The sequence below is a fragment of the Arachis ipaensis genome, chromosome B6 (genome assembly GCF_059453495.1).
Source record: "Arachis ipaensis isolate K30076 ecotype BB chromosome B6, ASM5945349v1, whole genome shotgun sequence".
NCBI classification, from domain to species: domain Eukaryota; kingdom Viridiplantae; phylum Streptophyta; class Magnoliopsida; order Fabales; family Fabaceae; genus Arachis; species Arachis ipaensis.
In genome coordinates this window covers 88,600,147-88,622,768 of record NC_142441.1, presented here as the reverse complement: position 1 = coordinate 88,622,768, position 22,622 = coordinate 88,600,147, and the positions used below count along the sequence as shown (strand labels likewise).

At 39.2% G+C, this 22,622-nt stretch overlaps 1 protein-coding gene and 1 non-coding gene across 2 annotated transcripts; both read left to right on the top strand.

Annotated features, from left to right (window-relative positions):
- Positions 1–13,052: 13,052 nt before the first annotated feature.
- LOC148561679 (small nucleolar RNA R71) lies at positions 13,053–13,159 on the top strand. Its single transcript, XR_015886748.1, has one exon. It is a non-coding gene; the product is annotated as a small nucleolar RNA R71 (small nucleolar RNA).
- Positions 13,160–20,495: 7,336 nt separating this feature from the next.
- LOC107646957 (uncharacterized) lies at positions 20,496–21,776 on the top strand. Its single transcript, XM_088490780.1, has one exon. The coding sequence runs from the start codon at positions 20,496–20,498 to the stop codon at positions 21,774–21,776; it is 1,281 nt and encodes a 426-aa protein (XP_088346906.1).
- The last annotated feature ends 846 nt before the right edge of the window (positions 21,777–22,622 follow it).

Sequence of the window (22,622 nt, the reverse complement as noted above, 5' to 3'; positions counted from 1 at the left end):
TCTGGATTGTTGTATTTTAGCTTCTCTTAATTTTCTCTTCAGAGTCCTTTCAGGTTCTGGATCTGCTTCCACAAGAATGTTCTTATCCTTGCTCCTGCTCATATGACAAAGAAGAAGGCACAGAAAAATAATAATAATAATAATAATAGAGATCCTTTATACCACAGTATAGGGATCCCTGTGTGAGTAGAAGAAGAGGGGGAGACAAAGAATGTAATATAATAGAAGAAACACAACTGTGAGGAGGCTAGATATGTGAGATGAGATGTTAGGATATGAATGAATAAATAGAATAGGATGGGGGAGGGTAATTTTCAAAAATTATTTTGAAAAAGAGTTAGTGATTTTTGAAAAATGGTTTTTGAAAAATGTTAGAAATTTTCGAAAAATTTTTAAAATTTAAAAATAAAAATAATTAGTTAATAAAAAAGAAATTTTTGAAAAAGAGGGAAGATATTTTCGAAAATTAGAGAGAGAGAGAGTTAGTTAGGTAGTTCTGAAAAAGTTAAGAAACAATCAAAAAGTTAGTTAGTTAGTTGAAACAAATTTTGAAAAGATAAGAAGTTAGGAAGTTAGAAAAGATATTTTGAAAAGACATTTTTGAAAAAGATAAGATAAGAAGATATTTTTGAAAAGATATGATTGAAATTAGTTTTTGAAAAAAGATTTGATTTTTAAAATCACAATTAATGACTTGATTCACAAAAAATCACAAGATATGATTCTAGAACTCAAAGTTTGAATCTTTCTTAACAAGCAAGTAACAAACTTCAAATTTTTGAATCAAAACATTAATTGATTATGTTATTTTCGAAAATTTGGTATAAAAATAAGAAAAAGATTTTTGAAAAATATTTTTGAAATTTTCGAAAATAACTAAGAATTTTGAAAAAGATTTGATTTTTGAAAAAGATTTTGAAAAAGATAAGATTTTCAAATTGAAAATTTGATTTGACTCATGAGAAACACTTTGATTTTAAAAATTTTTGAAAAAGTCAACTCAAATTTTCGAATTTGATGAGAGAAAAAGGGAAAGATATTTTTTTTGATTTTTTTGAAATTTTTATGAAAAACATGAAAATTATGCAATGCATGAAATTTTTAGATCAAAACATGTGATGCATGCATGAATGATATGAGTGTCAAGATGAACACCAAGAACACTTTGAATGTCAAGATGAACATCAAGAACATATTTTTGAAAAATTTTTGATGTAAAGAAAACATGCAAGACACCAAACTTAGAATTCTTTAATGCTTACGCACTAAGAATTCAAGAATGCATATGATAAACATGAAAAGACATAAAACAAAAAATCATCAAGATCAAACAAGAAGACTTACCAAGAACAACTTGAAGATCATGAAGAACACTATGAATGCATGATATTTTCGAAAAATGCTAGATGCATATGCAAGTGACACCAAACTTATGATATGACTCAAGACTCAATCAAGAAACAGAAAAATATTTTTGATTTTTATGATTTTCTAATTTTTTTGGATTTTTCTTTTATATTTTTCGCATATTAAAAGGAAAAATGAGGATTCCAAAAATTTTTAATATGAATTCCAGGAATCTTGCCATGTTAGTCTAAAGCTTCAGTCCAGGAATTAGACATGGCTCACTAGCCAGCCAAGCTTTCAAAGAAAGCTCCAGTCCAAAACACTAGACATGGCCAATGGCCAGCCAAGCTTCAGCAGGTGATCATGGATCAGCAGCAGGTGGATGAGCAACAACTAATTTGCTCTTGATAACAAATTGCAAGCCTCAGTCCAAATGAATTTAGACATGGCTTTACAGCCAGCCAGGCTTCACATGCTTCATGAAACACTAGAATTCATTCTTAAAAATTTTGAATAAATTTTTGAAAACATTTTTATTTTTTTTCGAAAACAAAAGAGAAATTTTTTTTTTTGAAAATATTTTTGAAAGATTTTTGAAAAGAAAACGAAAAGAAAGTTACCCAATCTGAGCAACAAGATGAACCGTCAGTTGTCCAAACTCAAACAATCCCCGGCAACGGCGCCAAAAACTTGGTGCAAGAAATTGTGATCTCCAGGCTCGAACAAATCCTGGTAATGGCTCCAAAGCTTGGTGCTCTGATCTTAATTCATAATTGTCACAACTTCGATACAACTAACCAGCAAGTGCACTGGGTCGTCCAAGTAATACCTTACGTGAGTAAGGGTCGAATCCCACGGAGATTGTTGGTATGAAGCAAGCTATGGTCACCTTGTAAATCTCAGTCAGGAAGATATAAAGTGATAATGGTGTTTTCGAATATTAATTAATAAAATAGGGATAGAGACACTTATGTAATTCATTGATAGGAATTTCAGATAAGTGAATGGAGATGCTTTCGTTCCTCTGAACCTCTGTTTTCCTGCTATCTTCATCCAGTCAGTCTTACTCCTTTCCATGGCTGGCTTTATGTGATACATCACCACTGTCAATGGCTACTTTCGGTCATCTCTCGGGAAAATGATCCAATGCCCTGTCACGGCACGGCTAATCGTCTGGAGGCATCACCCTTGCCAATGGATTCATCTTATCCTCTCAGTGAATAATATGCTCACGCACCCTGTCACGGCACGGCTATTCATCTGTCGGTTCTCGATCATGCTGGAATAGGATTTACTATCCTTTTGCGTCTATCACTAACGCCCTGCAATCGCGAGTTAGGAGCTCGTCACAGTCATTCAATCATTGAATCCTACTCGGAATACCACAGACAAGGTTTAGACTTTCCGGATTCTCTTGAATGCCGCCATCATTCTAGCTTACGCCACGAAGATTCTGGTTAGGAGATCTAAGAGATATTCATTCTAGCTCAATTCATGTAGAACAGAAGTGTTTGTCAGGCACGCGTTCATAAGGGAGAAGGATGATGAGCGTCACACATAATCATCACCTTCATCATGTTCTTGGGTACGAATGGATACCTTAGAAGCGAAATAAGATGAATTGAATAGAAAACAGTAGTACTTTGCATTAATCTATGAGGAACAGCAGAGCTCCACACCTTAATCTATGGAGTGTAGAAACTCTACCGTTAAAAATACATAAGTGAAGGTCCAGGCATGGCCGAGATGGCCAGCCCCCTAAAACGTGATCAAAGGATCATAAGGTAATCCAAAGATGGTCTAAAAGACAATAGTAAGAGGTCCTATTTATAATAAACTAGCTACTAGGGTTTACATGAGTAAGTAATTGATGCATAAATCCACTTCCGGGGCCCACTTGGTGTGTGTTTGGGCTGAGCCTGAGTGTTGCACGTGCAGAGGCCATTTGTGGAGTTGAACGCCAGTTTCTGTGCCAGTTTGGGCGTTCAACTCTGGTTTTGGATCCTTTTCTGGCGCTGGACGCCAGATTTGGGCAGAAGGCTGGCGTTGAACGCCAGTTTACATCGTCAATTCTTTGCCAAAGTATGGACTATTATATATTGCTGGAAAGCCCTGGATGTCTAATTTCCAACGCAATTGGAAGCGCGCCATTTCGAGTTCTGTAGCTCCAGAAAATCCACTTTGAGTTCAGGGAGGTCAGAATCCAACAGCATCAGCAGTCCTTTTTCAACCTCTGAATCTGATTTCTGCTCAAGTCCCTCAATTTCAGCCAGAAAATACCTGAAATCACAGAAAAACACACAAACTCATAGTAAAGTCCAGAAATGTGAATTTAACATAAAAACTAATGAAAACATCCCTAAAAGTAACTAGATCCTACTAAAAACATGCTAAAAACAATGCCAAAAAGCGTATAAATTATCCGCTCATCACTTGTTTATTGCACGCCAAGTGTTCGAGGAAATGCACATATACCATTTCAGCTTAATTTATCCATGTATTTCCAAATTGGTGCTCTCTCCTCATTCACTTGCTTTCTCTTAAATGCATTGAGTCCAATTTGTGTGCTTTAAGTTTATACTTGCCAATTAGATATTAATTAAACATGACTTGCTTTTTTATTTTGGATGCTTGAGACTACTCTTCTCATGCCATTGCATGCTTTACTTCCTCTTGCATCCGATGCCAAGTGTTATGACCCTTGCTTTTACATCTACCACGGGCATTACAATTCACTTGCATGTCTTTTGTCAAATTGATTCTTGGGTTTAATGTTTTCCTTCATTCTCTCCCTTTTTAGGATGGCCACCAAGAAAGGCAAGGAGATAGCTTCAAGGAAACCGACCGCAAAAAGGGCACCCCAAAAATCTTACTCTAAGGCGCGTTCTTCAGTTGGAGTCAAACCCCTATCTAAGAAAGGAAAGACAACCTCTCCTATTAATGAGAATGACAAGGGCAAACCGGCGAGAGATTCTTCAAGGTTCCCCAACCGCTTTTGTGAACTTATGTTCCCCTCCATAGCGGTAAGGAACTATCACCCCGAGCATCTACTCGCTCCGCCGGACAAGGTTGCTCCTTATATTTTGCCCCGCATTGAACAGTGTGGATGGGAGTTTCTTTTGAGGAAACCAAGGGAAATCAACCTCTCTTGGGTGGAAGAATTCTACACCAACTACCATCTTCCCTCTCTTCAATCGGTATACATGCGCCGGAAGCAAGTTTCAGTTTCAGAAGAGGCTATTCAACAAGTGCTTAATGTCTTACCAGTGCTAAGTCCTACGTCAGCGAGGAAAGTATGGATTTAATTGGAACTCGATTCTCTGAGTCATTGCTGAGCCAGAGGCATTTTGGACCCAAGGTCGACTCCGGATGAGGCCTAAGTCCATTGACGCTCGCTTTCTCACTGTGGAAGCTAGAGCTTGGGCCCAGATCCTATCTCATTATGTGCTACCTAGCACCCACAAGTCGTCCCTCACGGCGGACCTCGCCTTGCTTGTTTGGTGTGTTCTCACGGAGAAGCCGGTGAACATCCCGCCTCTTGTCAAGCAAGCGATGAGTCAAGTTCACGACCGGGGTAATTTGCCATTTCCAGCATTGGTGTCTGACTTAGTTGCTGCTGTAGGTGTTTCTTGGGAAGCCTAGGATAAGAAGATTATGGTTCCAGCTAAGGGCGATGTGGTCCCAAGTGGGAAATACCTACACCTTCCCATGAACAAACCAAGCCTCGACATGGCCCCGCCGCTTCTTTTTCCTTCTATCTCATCATCACCACCACTGAGATCCACACATCAAAGGATAGAAGATCTTCACCGGAAGCTTGATAGATATGAGCGGCGTAACCACTGCCGATATACTTACATCAAGAAGCTTCTGCGTTGTGTTACCCCTAGCATGGAGGAAGCCGAAATGTTCACATCCACCTCAAACCCAAGTGATGGGAGCTTTGATGAAGGGGATAGTGAAAGTTCTGGTCCCGACCGTCCCTTGCGTATTATTCGTAGCATGGAGGACCGTGCTAATTTCTAAAGTGTGGGGAGGTCATTCGACTGATCTCCATGGGTAACATTCTCTTCCCCTCAATACCCATGGATTTATTTTTCTTTTTATATTGCATGTGTAGTTAGTCTTGCTTGTAAATACCCTTTGCATGATAGTTAGTTTCTATAGAGTTACTTGGTCAAAACAATAACTTTCTTTCCAAGAAACTGTGTTCTGGGTGGCCTACCAAAAATTCTAAAATTTTTTTTGCAGTAAACTTGGTTTAAGAATGTATTTTAGAACATAGTGATTGAGCTAAGAACACAAGCATGAAAGTTTTGAGCCTATTGCCTGGTTACATCTTTTAACCATTTTTTCCATTCTTGTGTGCATATCTCTCTCTCTATGATTGTGATCCTTACTTTTTCTGATTCTATATGTCCATTGCTTTGTGCATGAATGCATTTACATGATTGAGGCCATCATTTCAGTAGTCACTTCTCCCAAATAGCCTTAACCCTTGTATTTACCATTGCTAACCAATTTTGAGCCTTTGATAAACCCTTTTGTTCTTAAATAGAGCACATCAACAACCCTAAGTGAAAAACCATGAATGTCCCTGAATTTGAATCCTTGATTAGCTTAGGTAAGTTAGGATGTGTATCATTCAAATAGGAGGGTATCCTTGGGAAATTCAGGTAGATATATAGGTATGTAATTGTAGTGTAATTGAAAATTCTAGGATTTTGGGAATATACTCATGTGTTGAATGATTAAAATGTATGCATTGACACTTTGGTTCACAAAGAAACCCCAAGAAAAGGGGATGTATAAAAAAAAAAGAGAAAGAAAGCAATGAAAGGGGACAAAGATGCCCCAAGATAATGTAATAAAAACAATGCATATGGGGTGTGAATTGAAAAGAATGCATGAGTATGAAAAAAGGGTAAAATTCAAGGGTAGCTAGGAATGTATTGTAGTTTTATAGGTTGTTCTATGTGTCTAGTGGATCCTAGGTTGATCAAGGACTCAAATTTTAAACCCACTTGGCCATATACACTCTTACCTTCACCCTAGCCCCGTTACAACCCATGAATAAGACCTCATGATACCTGTAAGCATGCATTAAGTAATTGTTGATTGTTAGATGAAAGACAAATCTTGGAAAGCATGATTAGGAGAAGATTGAGTGACAAACCCTATACACTTGAGCGAATAGAGCGGATACACTTCCGGTGAGGGTTCGATGCTCAATGCTTGTTCCCGGCTTTCACAAGCGTTTGTTTAGCAAGTCATATGCACTCTTTAGTGGTATTCAATTTGGTAGGATTCATGAAGCACAAACTCTTTTTGCCCTATATGTTCACACGCATTCTTGGAGGATAGATTTACTCTTGACCAAGTAGATAGATGATATTACATTAGTTGCATGCATCCACTTAGGTAGTTTGCATTTCATAAACCCTTTTTCCCCATGATCTTTGGTCTTTTTATTTTTAAGCATGAGGACATGCTCGGATTAAGTGTGGGGAGATTTAATAAACCCCGATTTTGTGGTTTATCTTGTGCTTATTTTGGGGGATTTTATCAACATTTCTCGCACTTATTCACAAGAAATGCATGGTTTTGTGTTCACTTCCCAATATTGCTCCATGATGGAAAACATGCTTATTTTGCCTTAAAATTGCCATATTTTAATCCTCTTCTATTGCCATTCGATACCATGATGTATTTGTTGAGTAATTTCAGGAATTATAGGATAGGAATGACTTAGAAGAGAGGGAGAAAGCATGTACAAAAAGGAGGAACATGAGGAATTGAGATATTGGGAAAAGCAGCATCGGCGCGCTCGCGCACTCCACGCGCACGCGTGAATGGGATTGGCTGGAAGTGGCATGCAAGGATGGATGCCTCCGCGCGGATCAAGAAATTTCTATCTACGCGCACGCGCACTTGGCGCGCACGCGTTGAAAGCTACACGTGACCTCATTAAAGGAAATCGTATTTGGCGATTTCTGAGGCTCATTAGGCCCAATTTCAAGCTGTTTATGCATGGAAAAAGACCCAAGGATGCTAGGGGAAGGAGAGAGATCACTCATTTTACACTAGGACATAATTTTTAGCTAGTTTTTGGTTCTTTTGTTGTTCTAGAGGGAGAAACCCTTGTTCCTCTCTAGATCTAGTTTTAATTTGATTGTCCTTTGTTGATTTGTGACTTGGATATTGTTAATTACTAGTTTTAATTGTTCAATTTGAATTCCTTGTTACAATTTTGCTTATATCTTATGATAGTTTATGAATTCTTGTCAATTATCATTTTATACCCATTTCATGAATGTTATGAATCTTGACTTGTTAATGTTATATTGATGATTTCTATGTTTAGCTTTGTTGTTTGGATGATCATATGTTGATAATTGTTAGTGGGTATTTGTGGATTTCAATTTAATTGCCATTTTGAACATGTCTTTTGTTAATGCTTACCAAGTGTTTGATGAATTGTTTACTTTGATTATGGAGTAGTCTTTTCCACTCTTGGCCTAGGTCAAGGGAATTGGGTAAACTTGAGTCATTGGGTCTAATGGATTTGATGATTTGGGAGTCCTAGGTGGTCAATTTGATACTCATTGACGCCAACCCACTACTAATCTAATTAGTAGGTAGGTTGGGACTTATGGGTTGATGTGATCAGGGCCATTTGACGTACTTCAAGTCTAGGGGTAGATATCACGTACTTAAGACTCTGAGAGTAGACTTAATGAGCTTGGTTCCTTATAATTGTCAAGATATAGTTGTTAGACAAGGATGGTGACCCCCAATTCCCGAGCCTAGCCAAGAGTTGCTTTTATTATTCATATTTGAAAACCAATTTTCTCAACCAATTGCTTTAGTTGTAGTTCCTTGTTTGGGTTATAATAGAATTAAGTGGAATGTTGTTTACTCATTGAAGTTACTCATGTTTTGCTTAGTCAATTGAACTAGTTGATGCATTTTAAGATTACTTGCTTGTTAAGATTCCCATTTACTTTCATGCTCATAACTCACAACCCCGGATTTCTAACTAATGTCGAAGCACATGTTTGCCCATTCCTTGTGAGACGACCCGAGGTTTGAATACTTTGGTTATTTCTATTGGGGTTGAACTTGTGACAACCAAATCCCTCTTCTAAATTTGACCCCCGAGGATTGTTGTTGGTAGAGCTATACCTGCAACGCGGTTTTATTAAAGAGAATCTTTACCAATACACCCTTGGGACCATGTCAGTGTCCGCTCCCAATGGATTGTTCTTTTCTTAATTGCTTCATATTGGAAGTCGGCTTTTCGGTTAACCAAGGTACTCCGTTTCGCACCTTGGCACTTCAACCAAATATTAGGAGGGTGAATTGTTGGCTACATAACTGGTGATGTAACCGGTGCTTTACCTTTCTTCCACATCCTAAAAAGAAGAATAAAAAACAAAAGGTTTCAAGATTATCTCGCAACAAATAAAACAAGATTATTGATGAAGCACCAATAAACTAAAGAAGAGTTTAAATTCTCAATTGGAAGCTTTCACAATAGTGTGATTTAAGAGACAACAGTGTGTGTATTCTAAAAATGTGCGCGGTAAGAACACACACACCGGCTTGGTAAAACGGCAATCACACTGTAAAACAATCAAAGTTCGATACTTCTCAATCAAGTTCTTAAGTTGCAAGACTAAAGCATGGACATGAAAGCAACTCAAGCAAGCACCAAATGATTCATTTAAATTCTTTGAGTGGAATGGTCATCGAGGTTGTCGGCATGAAAGTTCATTAACAAAAGAGGTTGTTCAACAACAATAACCATTCACTCAAAGTGACTTGTCAATTGTTCATTCTCAAGAAGTGGTAATCACATGTATAATGTTCTTGATTTAAAGCCAAAAGATGTTTGATCAAAACATCATCAAAATTTGAACATTTGTAAAGTGATCACTTAATCAAAATTTCGCAATGAACAATGAAATTTTAATTCCACAAAGCACAATGCATTTGCACCAAAATCACCCATCAACATAGTACACAAGTCATGAAAGGGTTGGGTGTTTGGAACTTCAAGCATACAAACAAGGAAATGCATTGGTAAATTCAACTTGATTGTCATTAAAAGTCATAATTGAAGTTGTACAATTCATACAATATGCCTAACAAGAGATAAATTGAATGTATATGATGGCCATGTCATATGAATCAAACGAAATGTTCATTGAGGCATATTATCAAACACGTGGTATGCAATGTGCAAGCTTATCACAAATAATGCTCAAATTCAATCATAATCAACCCAACAATCAAATATCAACACTTGCAATACAAAGAGAGACAAAGAAAGCAATTAACTTAATCAAAGCAACATGAAAAGAAAATAAACACAATTTCAAGAATCAACACAAAAAGAAAATAAGAACCTGAAAATTGAAGGTTGAGAAAACAAGAATTGGGGAAGAAACAATGGCACTCCTTATAGCCATTGCAAACTTACGACGGTTGGGTCGCTAAAAAAGCATCGGAGGAGAAAAACTCACTGATGGTGAAAAAAGAAAAGAGAAAAGAAAGAGAGAAAGAAAGATAAGAGAAGTAAGAGAGAGAGGGTATGAGAGAGAGATGGTGGCGGGCTGACAGCGGCAGTGGCCAACGACAGGGTCGCCTGAGAGGCTGGGCAGAGGTAGAGAGCAGCAGGGGTGAAGAAAAGAAGAAAAGAAGAGAGCTGCTGCTCAACAGGGGAGTGTGCCCTGTTATTGCCCAAAACGAGTCGTGTGCGTACCCCCCAGTTGTGTGCGCACACACAGAGGGAAGAAATTAGAGGCGTGGAATGCACACTGCGTTTGATCGCTGTAAAATGAGAGTGTGTATTGGAGTGTGCAGACGCACAGCTATGAGCGCGTGCACAGGGGTGGCTAGAAAGAGGGGTGTGTGTGCACGCACAAGAGGGTGCGCACACACAAGAGGCTGCGCACGCACAAGACGCGAAAAAGATAAGGGGATGCAAAAACACAAAGCGTGCGATCGCTCCCACCAGAGCGGTTACACTAAAGCGTGCAAACACAGAGGGGAATGCGCTCGCACAGATGCCTTCTCTTTTTCTCTTTTTTTTCTTGCAAACGAAAAGAAATTGCTTGAGGTACAGAATCATGTGTGCGTGCGCACACAGGTCCGCACACACACACAGAATTAAACATTGGAAGGGTGTTCATGTGCACAACTCATGACAACGCTCCCACCAGAGGGGCTGTCAGTTGGTGTGCAGACGCACACGTCTGTGTAGCCCACAGATAGAGCAAAAAGGGAAATGCGTACATACGCAAAGTGCAGTGTGCACGCACAGGCCATAGAAAAGAGGGCAGCGTCCACGCACAGACTGTGCTGGCGCTGCGACCAGAGGGCACTACAAGGGGTGTGTGGACCCACGAGCTCGTGCGCTCGCACAGGTGGGGAAAAATGCAGTTGTGTGCGCACGCACAGTAGGGTGCGTACACACAGATGCCCTGTTTCACAAAAATTTTTCTTTTCAAAACTAAGGTACCAACCCTTAGTGCATCAACATATCAACCCCAAATCATACAAACATTCACAAATTCATGAACCACAAGCAATTCAACTTATTTAACTCAAAAGACATCAAATCAAACCTAAGCAAATCATCATATCATAAGAAAGCAACTAATTCAAAAAGCTATAAACAAAAGATAAAGTTGGAACAATGTTACCATGGTGGGGTGTCTCCCAGTAGGCACTTTGGTTTAAAGTCCTAAGTTGGACTTTGCATGGCTTCATTGATCAATTTGAGACCTCTCCAAGGAGGAAAATCTCTAACTCCTTGGCATTCTTGGGTTCAGTGTGATCTATTGTATTAGACTTCTTGGCAATATTCTCTTCTTCTTATTCCTTGCCAACCTCAATCACTTGATCTTCAATTATATCGCACCCAAAGATAGAGTAGGCTTCGAGAATGGGTTTCTTGGATTCCTCCAAAGTGAACTTTACTACCTTGCCATTGGCCTCAAAAGAATAGACTCCTGAATGTGCATCCAGCTTGAACCGGGATGTCTTCAAAAATAGCCTTCCAAGTATAATGGATGATGGCTTGTCTGAGTCAATGGGAGGGGTCTCCAAGATGTGAAAATCTACCGGAAAGAGTAAACCTTGGATGTCAACTAGGACATTTTCCGCAATCCCACAACTGATACAATGCTCTTATCTACCAACACAAATCTCGCCGCGGACCTCTTTAGGGGTGACAAGTTCAATCTCTCGTAAATGGGGAGTGACATAATGCTTACGCACTCCCCCAAGTTGCACATACAGTTCATGAACTTTATCCTACCAATCAAAGAAGTAACCAAATATGGACTGGGATCATTGCATTTTTCAGGAATTAGAGAAGAGATAGAATCATCTACCGGCCTTTTATTGAATTCGCCAATCTTGTCCTTATGTGTGCAAACATCTTTGAGGAACTTGGCATACTTGGGCACTTGTTGAATGGATTGAAAGAGAGGGACGGTGACTTCAACATTCTTAAAAATTTCCACCATGTAAGGTCAAGTTCTTCTTGCTTTTTAGCCTTCTTAGCCAAAGTTGGAAATGGAATTGGCATAGGCTCTTCAAGCAAATTCTTCCTCTTTGGCTCCTTGGCCTTGAGTGGTTCTTCCTCACCTTTCGCAATATTTTTCTCCTCATCCTTCATCACTTTCACATCATCTCCCACCTCTTCATTGTGGGTTTTCTCACTCAAACTTGTAGGCAGAATACCAATTTCATCCAACTTGGTGCCACTCCTAAGGGTGATAGCATTGATGTTTCCCTTTGGATTTGGTTGGGGTTGAGAAGGTAAACCACTAAAAGTGGAGGCTTGTTGGGCATTTTGTGTAGTCGGAGGAGAAAGAGTCAAACGGGAGAGAGCTTCGGCAATAGTAGCCATATATGTTTCTTGTTTCTTGTGAAACTCCTGTTGCTCTTGCATAAAGGTTTGAAGTATGTCATTCATGCAAGGTTGATTAGGATGAAGGGCTTGATTGCCTTGAAGAGGGTTAGATCTACTACTTGGATGTTGATACCTCCCTTGAGGTTAAGATTGTGGTGGTTGTTGGTAGGATTGTTAGTAGGGTTGTTGGTATTGTGGTTGATCTTGGGTAGGTTGACGATAGTAGGCTTGCACGTTTGGGTATGGTTAAGCTTGAGGGGCTTGGTTCAACCTTTGATTAGAATATCCCTCCATCCTTAGTTTTGATTTCCTCCATGTAGATGAGTTCCTTGATTATAGTTGGACCTTTGTGGGTATGGATTGGCTACCGCTAATGTAGTGTCCTCTTGGAGTTGAGGAAACTTGTCAGTGTAATGGCTGTTACAAGCACAAATACTGCATGATCTTGGTGGTCCTTTGATTCTTAGAGGTTGAGGTGGAGGAGATAGCAAAGCTTGGGAAATTTGTTGCCCTTGGGTGATTTGTCTCAACAAAATTGACATCTCACCGAGGATCTTAGTCAAAATGGCATATTCGAAAGGAGAAACTTCACTTAAAGCTTTTGATTGTGGATTTCTCGCCTGAGTGTTGAGTGGAGTCTGCCATGTCCGCTATGATTTCCCAAGCTTCCTCAGCAGTCTTGTTCTTGGTAAGGGATCCTCCACTAGAAGCATCTAGAAGAAGCTTATATTGGGGGTTCATCCCTTGACAAAAATAACTAATAAGCACTAACTCATCAATACAGTGGTGAGGGCAAGCTTCCAATAACTTCTTGAATCTCTCCTAGTACTCATAAAGAGTCTCCCCATCTCTTTGCACAATGCAAGAGATTTCCTTTCGCAGCTTATCTGTCTTCTGAGGTGGATAAAACTTTTCCAGAAATTCCTTACGCAGTAAGTCCCAATCAAAAATCACATCTCCCGGTTGAGTATAGAACCATTCCTTCGCTTTTCCCTCCAAAGAGAAAGGGAAAGAGAACACCAAAACTGCTACTTCATCCGCACCATCTCTTCTCGCAGTGGAGCATGCCACTTGAAAGTCCTTAAGATGCTTAAGAGGGTCTTCTCTGGGTAGTCCATCATATTTGGGGAGCAAGTTTATCGTGCCAGTTTTGAGCTCAAAATTTGGATCCAAAGTCGGATACCAGATTTGTATCGGTTGCAAGTTAATATCAAGAGCTTCGGCTTCCCTTAAGGTGATTCTACGAGGTGGATCCACCATGGTGTTGTCACTTGAGTAACTCAAAGAGATTTCAGCACTCCCCACAGATGAATATAAGATTTCCTCATTAATTGAAGAATGATGGTCACGGATTGATGGTGATAGTGAATTGGTGTGCTCTTCAAGCAAGCCCGATTCACTATTCACAAATGCTAGCCGGCGCCGATCTTGCCTAATATGAGTTAAAGTTCTTTCTATTTCTGGATCAAAAGGGATCAAGCTCCAGTCTGGAAGCGACCATGTCATTCAACTAAAGAAGCAATAAAAGCATGGAATTATGAAAACCAAAACAAGAATAGACAAATAAACAAAAACCAACTTAACAATCAATACTACTAATACTAGATAGATAGAAACGCTATCTACAAATTAGTGCCAAGTAGCAAACAAAAATCAAATATTCACACTATCCACATATTTACAACAACCAAAATTATAGCACTCATTGCACTTAAAGTGAATCCCCGGCAACGGCGCCAAAAACCTGGTGAGATGATTATTGCCGGTTTAGAATTAATCAAAGTTTGAATTCAAGTTCGTTAAAAGTATAGCCCAAACCAACAATGAACTCTCACAATCAAAGTTTGAATTCAAAGAGATGTCACTATTAAAAACTAATTCAATTTCAGAGTGTTTAGTTCCTGGGTCGTCTCCCAAGGACACTTGAGACAAATGACTGTACAATTCTGGTTGTGATGCTCTTGGGGTTTTCAATGAAGAGATAAACATATAAACTAATAAAAGAACATGGAAAATTGAGATAAATGAACTAATAAAGGAATTAACGAATTAACTATGCAATATAAACAAGTAAGGTATAAAAACGATTAATGTAAATGTGTATGAAGGATTTAAAGCATAAAAGGTATCTTAGCTTGGAATGAGCTAAGGGTCCTTTCCTTGTTAGAACCACAACTATGACAATTAGAATGGATTAATCTCACTTGATTAACGCTAACATCAGAGAGTAAGTCAAATGAGCATAAATGTTCTTAACCCACAAATCCTAGATTGCTTGCTAATTACCTTAGCAACAAATTAGCGTCAGTGGGAACAAGAACAATTAACAATCCAAGAATTGACACTAAATCTTGGACATTCCAACTCTAGGAACCCAATTGCTCACTTTCCCCAAGCCAAGAGATAGAAAACTAGCCCAAAATCATAATTGACATTTTGTCAAACACTTGGTGGGAAAAAACACTAAACATGGGAAAAATGAGAAAATGCTTGAGACTAAAAGTAACAAATGATCTCAATCAACAATAACATCTCAAGAAAGCATATAAAAATCATCAATCATCAAATTCATCAACAAGAAATTGAAATTGCAAAAGAGAAGTAAAATTGAACTATAAATTGAAATATAAGAAAGAGTAAGAACAATGTAGCTATAAAGAGTAGTAACAAAGAGATACTTATAATGGAAGCTAGCAAAATCCAAGATCAAAAATAGAAATGGCACTTGAATGTAAAAACCCTAGTATAAACCCTAATAGAGATGATGAAAAACTTAAAGAAAAACTATCCTAACACTTCCTACTACTACTCCTAAGCTACCTAATGATATGCTATGGTATGGTCTTCATTCCTCCTTTATTATGAGTTGAATGGTTTTAGAAATGGGCCTCTGACGAAAGAATTTTTGCTAGTAAAGAAATTCACAAATAAATTCCCGTTGTAAGTATAGTTTCTAAACCAACAGAGAATCCTTTCGTACAAAAGTTTTGGTTGTCACTAAAGCAAACCCAATAAAATTTATAACCGAAGTATTTAAACCTCAGGTCGTCTCTCAAGGAATTGTAGGAAAGTAGGATTTATAATTTGTTATGAAATTGTATCTTTTTGGGGTTTTCGAAATAGGGAACAAGGAAATAAATTGGCAAGGAAGTAAATTAATAACTAGAAAAACTCTTGGCAAGGTATGAGAACTGGAAATCCCATCCTAGTTATCCTTATCAGGTGTGATGAGAATTGTTTATTGCTCCCACTTAGTTAACCCTTACTAAATAAAGAAAAGTCAAGTGGACTAATCAATTTGATTCCTCGAGTCCTAGTAAACTCCTATGGAAAGACTAGCCTTAGAGGGATCCAAATCAATCAGCAAATACCAATTTTCAATCAACAGCTGAGTTTGACAACTCAAGTGTCACCAATTACTCAACCAAATCTAAAAGGGAAAAAATCCAAATTATTTATATCATAAATAGAAGAAAGTAACCATAAATCTGAAATACCTCGAATTGTATTAAATAGAAATTCAAATCTAACATGAAGAGTTGATAAGCTAATTTGGCAACATAAGTAATTAGCAAGTGAAATAGAGTAACTAAAGTAATAGGGTAAATAAAAGTAAAAGAGAAACTAATTTAAAGGAACATTGAACCTGGAATGAAGAAAACGAAGAAATCCTAATCCTAAAACCTAAGAGAGAGGAGAGAGCCTCTCTCTCTAGAAACTACATCTAAAACCTAAAATTATGAATTATCAATGTTGATTCCTTAAATGAGTCAATTCTCCCTCTTTATAGCCTCTAATCTGTGTTTTCTAGGCCGGAAGCTGGGTCAAAAACAGCCCAGAAATCGCCGGGGGCGAATTCTGATCCGTACAGGTCGCTAATTTTTCTGCAGAACGATGCGTGCGCGTGATGCACGTATGCGCGTCATTTTTCTGTATGGCCACTATAGGGAATTATATATCATATTGAAGCCCCGGATGTTAGCTTTCTAACGTAACTGGAATTGCCACATTTGGACCTCCATCGCTCAAGCTATGACCGTTTGAGTGCGAAGAGGTCAGGCTGGACAGCTTAGTAGTTCCTTCAATTTCTTGTATTCCTTCCACTTTTGCATGCTTCCTTTCCATCCTCTAAGCCATTCCTACCCTGTAAACCCTGAAAATACTTAACACACATATCACGACATCGAATGGTAATAAGAGATGATTAAACATAGCAAATTTAAGGCAAAAGAAGCATGTTTTCAATCAAAGCACAGAATTAGGAAGAAAAATGTAAAACATGCAATTAGTATGAATAAGTGAGTAAAGAGTTGATAAAAACCACTCAATTGAGCACAAGATAAACCATAAAATAGTGGTTTATCAGCCTCCAATCCACCAAAATCGTGAGTCACGTGCAATTTTAATGAAGGCATGTACGGATGTAAGAACTGCAACTAATCAACCAGTTAATTAAGTGATTAATTGCCCAAATTAGACATCGACAAGTTAGACTAACAATTTGAGGATTTAAAGATGATTTTCGAACTCAGTAGGTCTTTCTGAGTCAGGAAATGTACTTTCTGTGAAAAACCGTGAAAAACTGCGAACCGGTAGTTGAACCGGTTGAACCGGTTGAAGTCTGCCCGGTACCGCATGAGAAAAAGTGAAAAATGGCAAAAACCTTAGAAAAATGTTAGAAATGGAAAACCGGGCGTTAATTTTAAAGGTTTTGCCCGAAGTTGGGCCAAACGGGCTAAAAATGCTAACGGGTTGGACCAGGCCCAAGTTGGGCCCAAGGCCAACATATATAAGGGTTCATAAGTGAACCCACCAGCCACTAAACACAACAACACACAGTAGAAAACAGAAAGGTGAGAAGGGGAACGAGAAGCACTATTCACCATCTTCTTCCAAAGCTCATATCTTGAGCTAGAGAGGTCCGATCGCCACAGCGTTTGCGGCTACGCGTTCCTCGTGAAGAGCTCTACAAAACCCATGTAAGAAATTGGTAAGGAAAAATTTGAAATCTTCTCAGTTCCTCTCTTGAAAATTTTTGGTACCTAGGCCTTGTGATTAAGTGAGTTTTTGTGATTCTTGGTGTTTAGGTTCACTCTAATCCTTGCTTAGCTTTGGGTTTTGACATCCAAATCTGTGGAGAAGGTAAGAGGCTTTGAACTCTTGTGAACTTTTGATTTATGTTAAGCCCTAGTTGATTTTGTGGTGATTTATATGTATATAGCTTGATTTTTGTAAGTTTGGGGCTTGTTGGTTCTTGTTGGAGCTACATTGGTGGTTAGATTTTTGGTTGAAATCTCATTTGGTTCATATTGGGAATCAGCCAAGGTATGGTTTCGGTTTCCTCTATGTAGTATATAAGATTAATGGACACTTAGGCTAGTGACCCATAGGATAGGGTTGAATTTATGTGGTTGTTGATAATGGTTGGTTGATGTTGTATGTTGTATTAATATGGTTATGTTGAGAAATAATGATATTGAGATTATGATGTATGATAAATTGGGGTGAATGACTATTGTTGTTTATGGCTTAGAAGCATGAATGAGTTTGATGATAGAAAATTGATGTTGATGTAATGATGAATGGTGAGTGTATTGGTGGAAAGCTATTGATAATTGTAATATGATGATATTGATGTTGAAAATGATGAAGTATGATGAGAGATTGGTATAAATTGTGGTTTGTGACCCAAGAGGGTAGTTTTTGGTGAAAAATGGATCTTGGAATGACTTTAAGTGATTTGGTATGATCTGGAATGTGTATGGTAAGAAATTGTGGAAATGGTGAAGTTTGGTAAAATTGGGTTCTTGGTAAATTTTGCTAGATCATAACATTTGCCTCGGTTTTCGAAACTAATTAAAATTTGTTTAGACTTAAATATTTTTGAAAATCCTTTAAATCGATATAACGTTTGGGAAAATTAGAATTTTGTAGAGGGGGTTATGATCATTCAAAGTTGGTGTTAAAAATCTGAAATTCTGCAAAGTTGTAGAATTTCATGATTACTGATATGTACGGGCGCACACACTTGTGCGGACGCACACCCTGCGAGACTTTTGATCTGTGCGAATGCACACACCTGTGCGGATGCACAGGCAGGGAAGTGCGCTCTGTTCGCAGCGCTAGCACAGCATGTGCGCACACATATCTAAGGAAAATTTTCAACCTGTGCGAACGCACAGGTCTGTGTGGAAGCATACGTTGGGAAGGCCAATTTGTTGGGGGCGCTGGCACAGGTTGTGCGAGTAAACAGATTCTGTAAGTTTTGCCACCTGTGCGTATGCACACCCCTGTGCGTACGCACACATTTTAAAATTTCTTGGGCGTGTGCACGCACACACCCCTGTGCAGCCGCACAAGTCCTGTTTCTTAAATTTTGCTTATTTTCAACTATTTTACCTTCCCAACAAGGTTGTAAGCTTCTAAAACACCATCTTAAGACTTTTGGGCCTAGTTTTGAGTATTAGAACATGGAATATAACTTAAGGATCCTAGTACATGATTTTATGATAAATTAGAAAACGAGGCCTAGGTTTCTGGCTGCTGAGAATGGTTGACGTTAAGTGAAGGATGATTGATATATGGGATGAGGAAAGAGGAACTTTTGATATTTCGAACTTGAGTTATGAATGGACAGTGGTTGAGATGAGTCGAAGACTCGGATTGAGACAATGGATCTCTGTATACTGAAAATGCTTTTTTAAAACCACTGAAATAATATTTTTACTGAGATTATGGGACGCTATGCGCCCAGCAGGGACGGTGGTTAATCCCGCCTGTCGAGGTAGCGGCGGCAGCGTGAGGATGGTGGTTAATCCCGCTTACGTTGAGATGTGAGGTCTGAGGCAAGAGTATCCTGCTCGCATCCCTTCAGATCTATAGGCGTGCAGGCACCGGTACCTGGACAGTGATCTGGACACTATATCTCGGGGGTTCCCATATGAGAAATCCAAAGGGCAACGTCTCCATGGAGATGTGTCGGGTTGGCAGTTGAACCGACAATGTGATATCACAGCCAGTAGGGCAGGCATTCATCATATGCATTTTCTATCTGTTTATTTGCTTTGTCGACTTGTGATTGTATGCCTAATTGAATAATATGCCTATTTGCTTACTTGATCTACTTGCCTTGTATGCTTTTATTTGTGAATTACTTGCATTGTTATTAATTGTGCTTTCTACTGGAATTGAGGAGGTTCAGAAGGCGGTAGTGATGGGATTGCATGGAGGATAGGTTGGTGAAGGCTGTGGGACAGCGGTGTTTGGTTAGAATAGAAATCCCTTTAGATAGATTACCCGTATTATTTATAATAAGGTTTATATTATGCTTATTTGTTTTAGAATGCTTTAAGTTTGAATCTTGTGATGGATATGAAGCTTAGGATTGCCTTTGGCGTCCCGGGGTCTTATATCCTACATCACTAGGCACTGTTACCATACTGAGAACCTCTGATTCTCATACCATATCTTTGTTGTATTTTTCAGATGCAAGTCGCAACCCACCTCGGTGAGTTGCTTTGGATGGTGATAGAAGCAGAGGATCTTGGATTGCTTTGGATGGTGATAGAAGCAGAGGATCTTGGAGTCTTTTGGAGTCTTTTGGTTTATTTTGTTTATATGTCTCTCACTTTTGTATTTTGTCTTTGCCTAGAGGCTTGTATTATGAGAGAAAAACTTGTATAAGCTGTTTTTAAACTGTCAGGTTTCTATATGGTCTGTATATGGCTAGCCGGCTTAAACTCCGCGAGTCTTGGCTAGTTTCTTATGATATTTCACTATTATACTATTACCTTTTTATATCACTTCTGTTTCTTATGCCTTAAGATAGTACGCTTTGTGCTTTTGAAATTCTGTTTTTGAGCTATATCCCTCATCGGGCTTCTAGATTATATTATTTCTTCTATATATATACGTATGAGCTTAGAACTGTCGTAGTCTCTTATTAACCTTTGCTTTATGGTGCAAGGTGAAGCATAGGCTAATCAAGGTGTTACATTTAGTGGTATCAGAGCGGTTCATACTCGTGAGCCTGAAGGATGGACCGATTTTGCTTCATTGCATACTCTGTGTGTCTTTTCTTTGATGCTATTAGGTTATCTACTTGATATATGCATAGCATTGCTTGTTTGTGAGTGCCTGTTTGGGATAACTGAAGCACTAGGCTTTTGATATTGAGACTGATCACCTTGATATCGATTGTTTGGTGTAGACAGGAACCCTAATGGCCACTCGCGGGCAAGGTCAAACACGCACCCGAGAAAGTAGGAATGAGCAACCAGCTGATAACCATGCCGAGTTCATGGCGGCCATGGCTAACTTAGCGAACACCATAGAAGCGAATGCTGCTGCGACTCTGCAAGCTGTGCAGAAGTTAGGCCAACCGGCGGGGAATGGCAATGGGAACGGGGAAGGAAATGCCAATGATAATGCTGAGGGAAATGGCGATACCACGGGAGGAGTTCCGATGACCTTGGCGACGTTCCTCAAGGTTCATCCGCCAACTTTCCGAGGATCTACAAATTCTACTAAAGCAGATCACTGGTTCCAAGCCATGGAGTGTGCTTTACAGGCGCAGCATGTTCCATTCAATCAGTATGTAGAGTTTGCCGTTTATCAGCTTGCGGGAGAGGCTCAGCCCTGGTGGCAAACAAAGTGTCTCTTGCTACAGCTACAGAACACCGACATTCCATGGGAGGTGTTCCAAACGGCCTTTTACAAGAAATACTTCCCTGAGTCTGCAAGGGAAGCAAAGGAGATAGAACTGATGCAGCTGAAGCAAGGTTCCATGTCTGTGGCAGATTACACCAACAAGTTTGAGGAACTCTGTAGGTTTTCTAGGGTATGTCAAGATGCCCCGGAGACTTACGAGAGCTGGAAGTGCATTAAGTACCAGAGAGGTTTAAAGGATAGCATTATGACTGCTGTGGCACCTATGGAGATCCGTGTCTTTTCTGACTTAGTGAACAAGGCTAGAGTAGTAAAAGAGTATGCCAAGACCGTGGCGGCATCCAAGGACACTCATGGAGGAGGCTCTAGTCGGGGGTGTGGCAAGGACTTCCATCCTAGGGGTCAAAGCTTCAAAAAAGGAGGATATGCACCTCAAGGACAAGGAGGTTTTAGGAAGAACACTCAGACTCAGTTTCAGTATGCTAAGGAGAGAGGAAATCAGAGTAAGAATTCTCCGGATTTGAATTGTGTACGTTGTGGGCGTTTCCATCTTTATGATTCATGCAAAATTGGTTTAGGTGGTTGTTTCAATTGTAGGTTGCCTGGCCACATTGCGAGAGAGTGCACTCATGGGAGGAATCAGAATGTGGGCCAGAGTCAGCATCAAGGTCGAGTCTTTGCTGTGAATGCCAAGGATGCTTCCAAGGTGGATCCATTGATGAGAGGTATATGTCTAATTGGTGATAAGTCCTTAGTTGCATTATATGATACTGGAGCTTCGCATTCGTTTATTTCATTTGCTAAAGTTGAGGAACTAGGCTTTAAAGTGTCATAGTTACCTTTTGATCTGCATGTACATACTCTGCATTAGACAGTTATGACTAGGTCAGGTTGTATACAAGTAGGTTTCAAACTTGAGAGTAGAGATTTTGTGCATGATTTGATCTGTTTACCAAATGATTTTATGGTTTGATTGGTTGTCGAAGAATTGAGTTTTGCTGGACTGTTTTGAACAGACAATTCGATTTATGCCGGAAGGAGAGAATAGAGCAGTGGTAGCTACGGGATATTACCTGAACTCTGTAATGGTGGAATGTAGCGGGGAGGAGTGTCAGGGTTATATTCTGTTGGCTGCTAATGCATTGGGTGATGCCCAGAACTTAGCTCAGATACCGGTGGTTAAAGATTTTCCAGAAGTATTCTCGGAAGATATCCCTGAGTTCTCACCTCAGAGAGAAATTGAATTTGTGATTGAATTGGTGCCGGGAGCTGGACCAGTGTCAATTGCGCCGTATAGAATGGATCTGATAGAGCTGCAGAGTTAAAAACTCAGTTGGAAGAGCTTCTAAATAAGAGGTTCATTTGATCAAGTGTATCACTGGTAAATGAGAATTTATGTCGGTTCGGAATTTAATCAAAACAAGAATCGATTTGTTGGTAGCATAGTCCAAACCAACAACGAATTCTCAAGATCAAATGTTTTAAATTTAAATCAAAATAACCGAGAGTAATTAAACCTCGGTTCGTTCTCCCTAGGAATGCAAATGAAATGTTTCTCTTTCGGTTGTGAGGAAAGAGGGGTGTTTTGTAATCAAAGAACGAAAGATTAAAGAAACTAAGCAATAAAAGAACTAAGCAATGCTCAAAATTGTAATTAATGCAAGTAAAAAGGAAATGAGAT

Bases quoted from the DNA above. Each gene is read 5' to 3' on its own strand.
- LOC107646957 (XM_088490780.1), top strand. From the start codon at position 20,496: ATGGCCACTCGCGGGCAAGGTCAAACACGCACCCGAGAAAGTAGGAAT.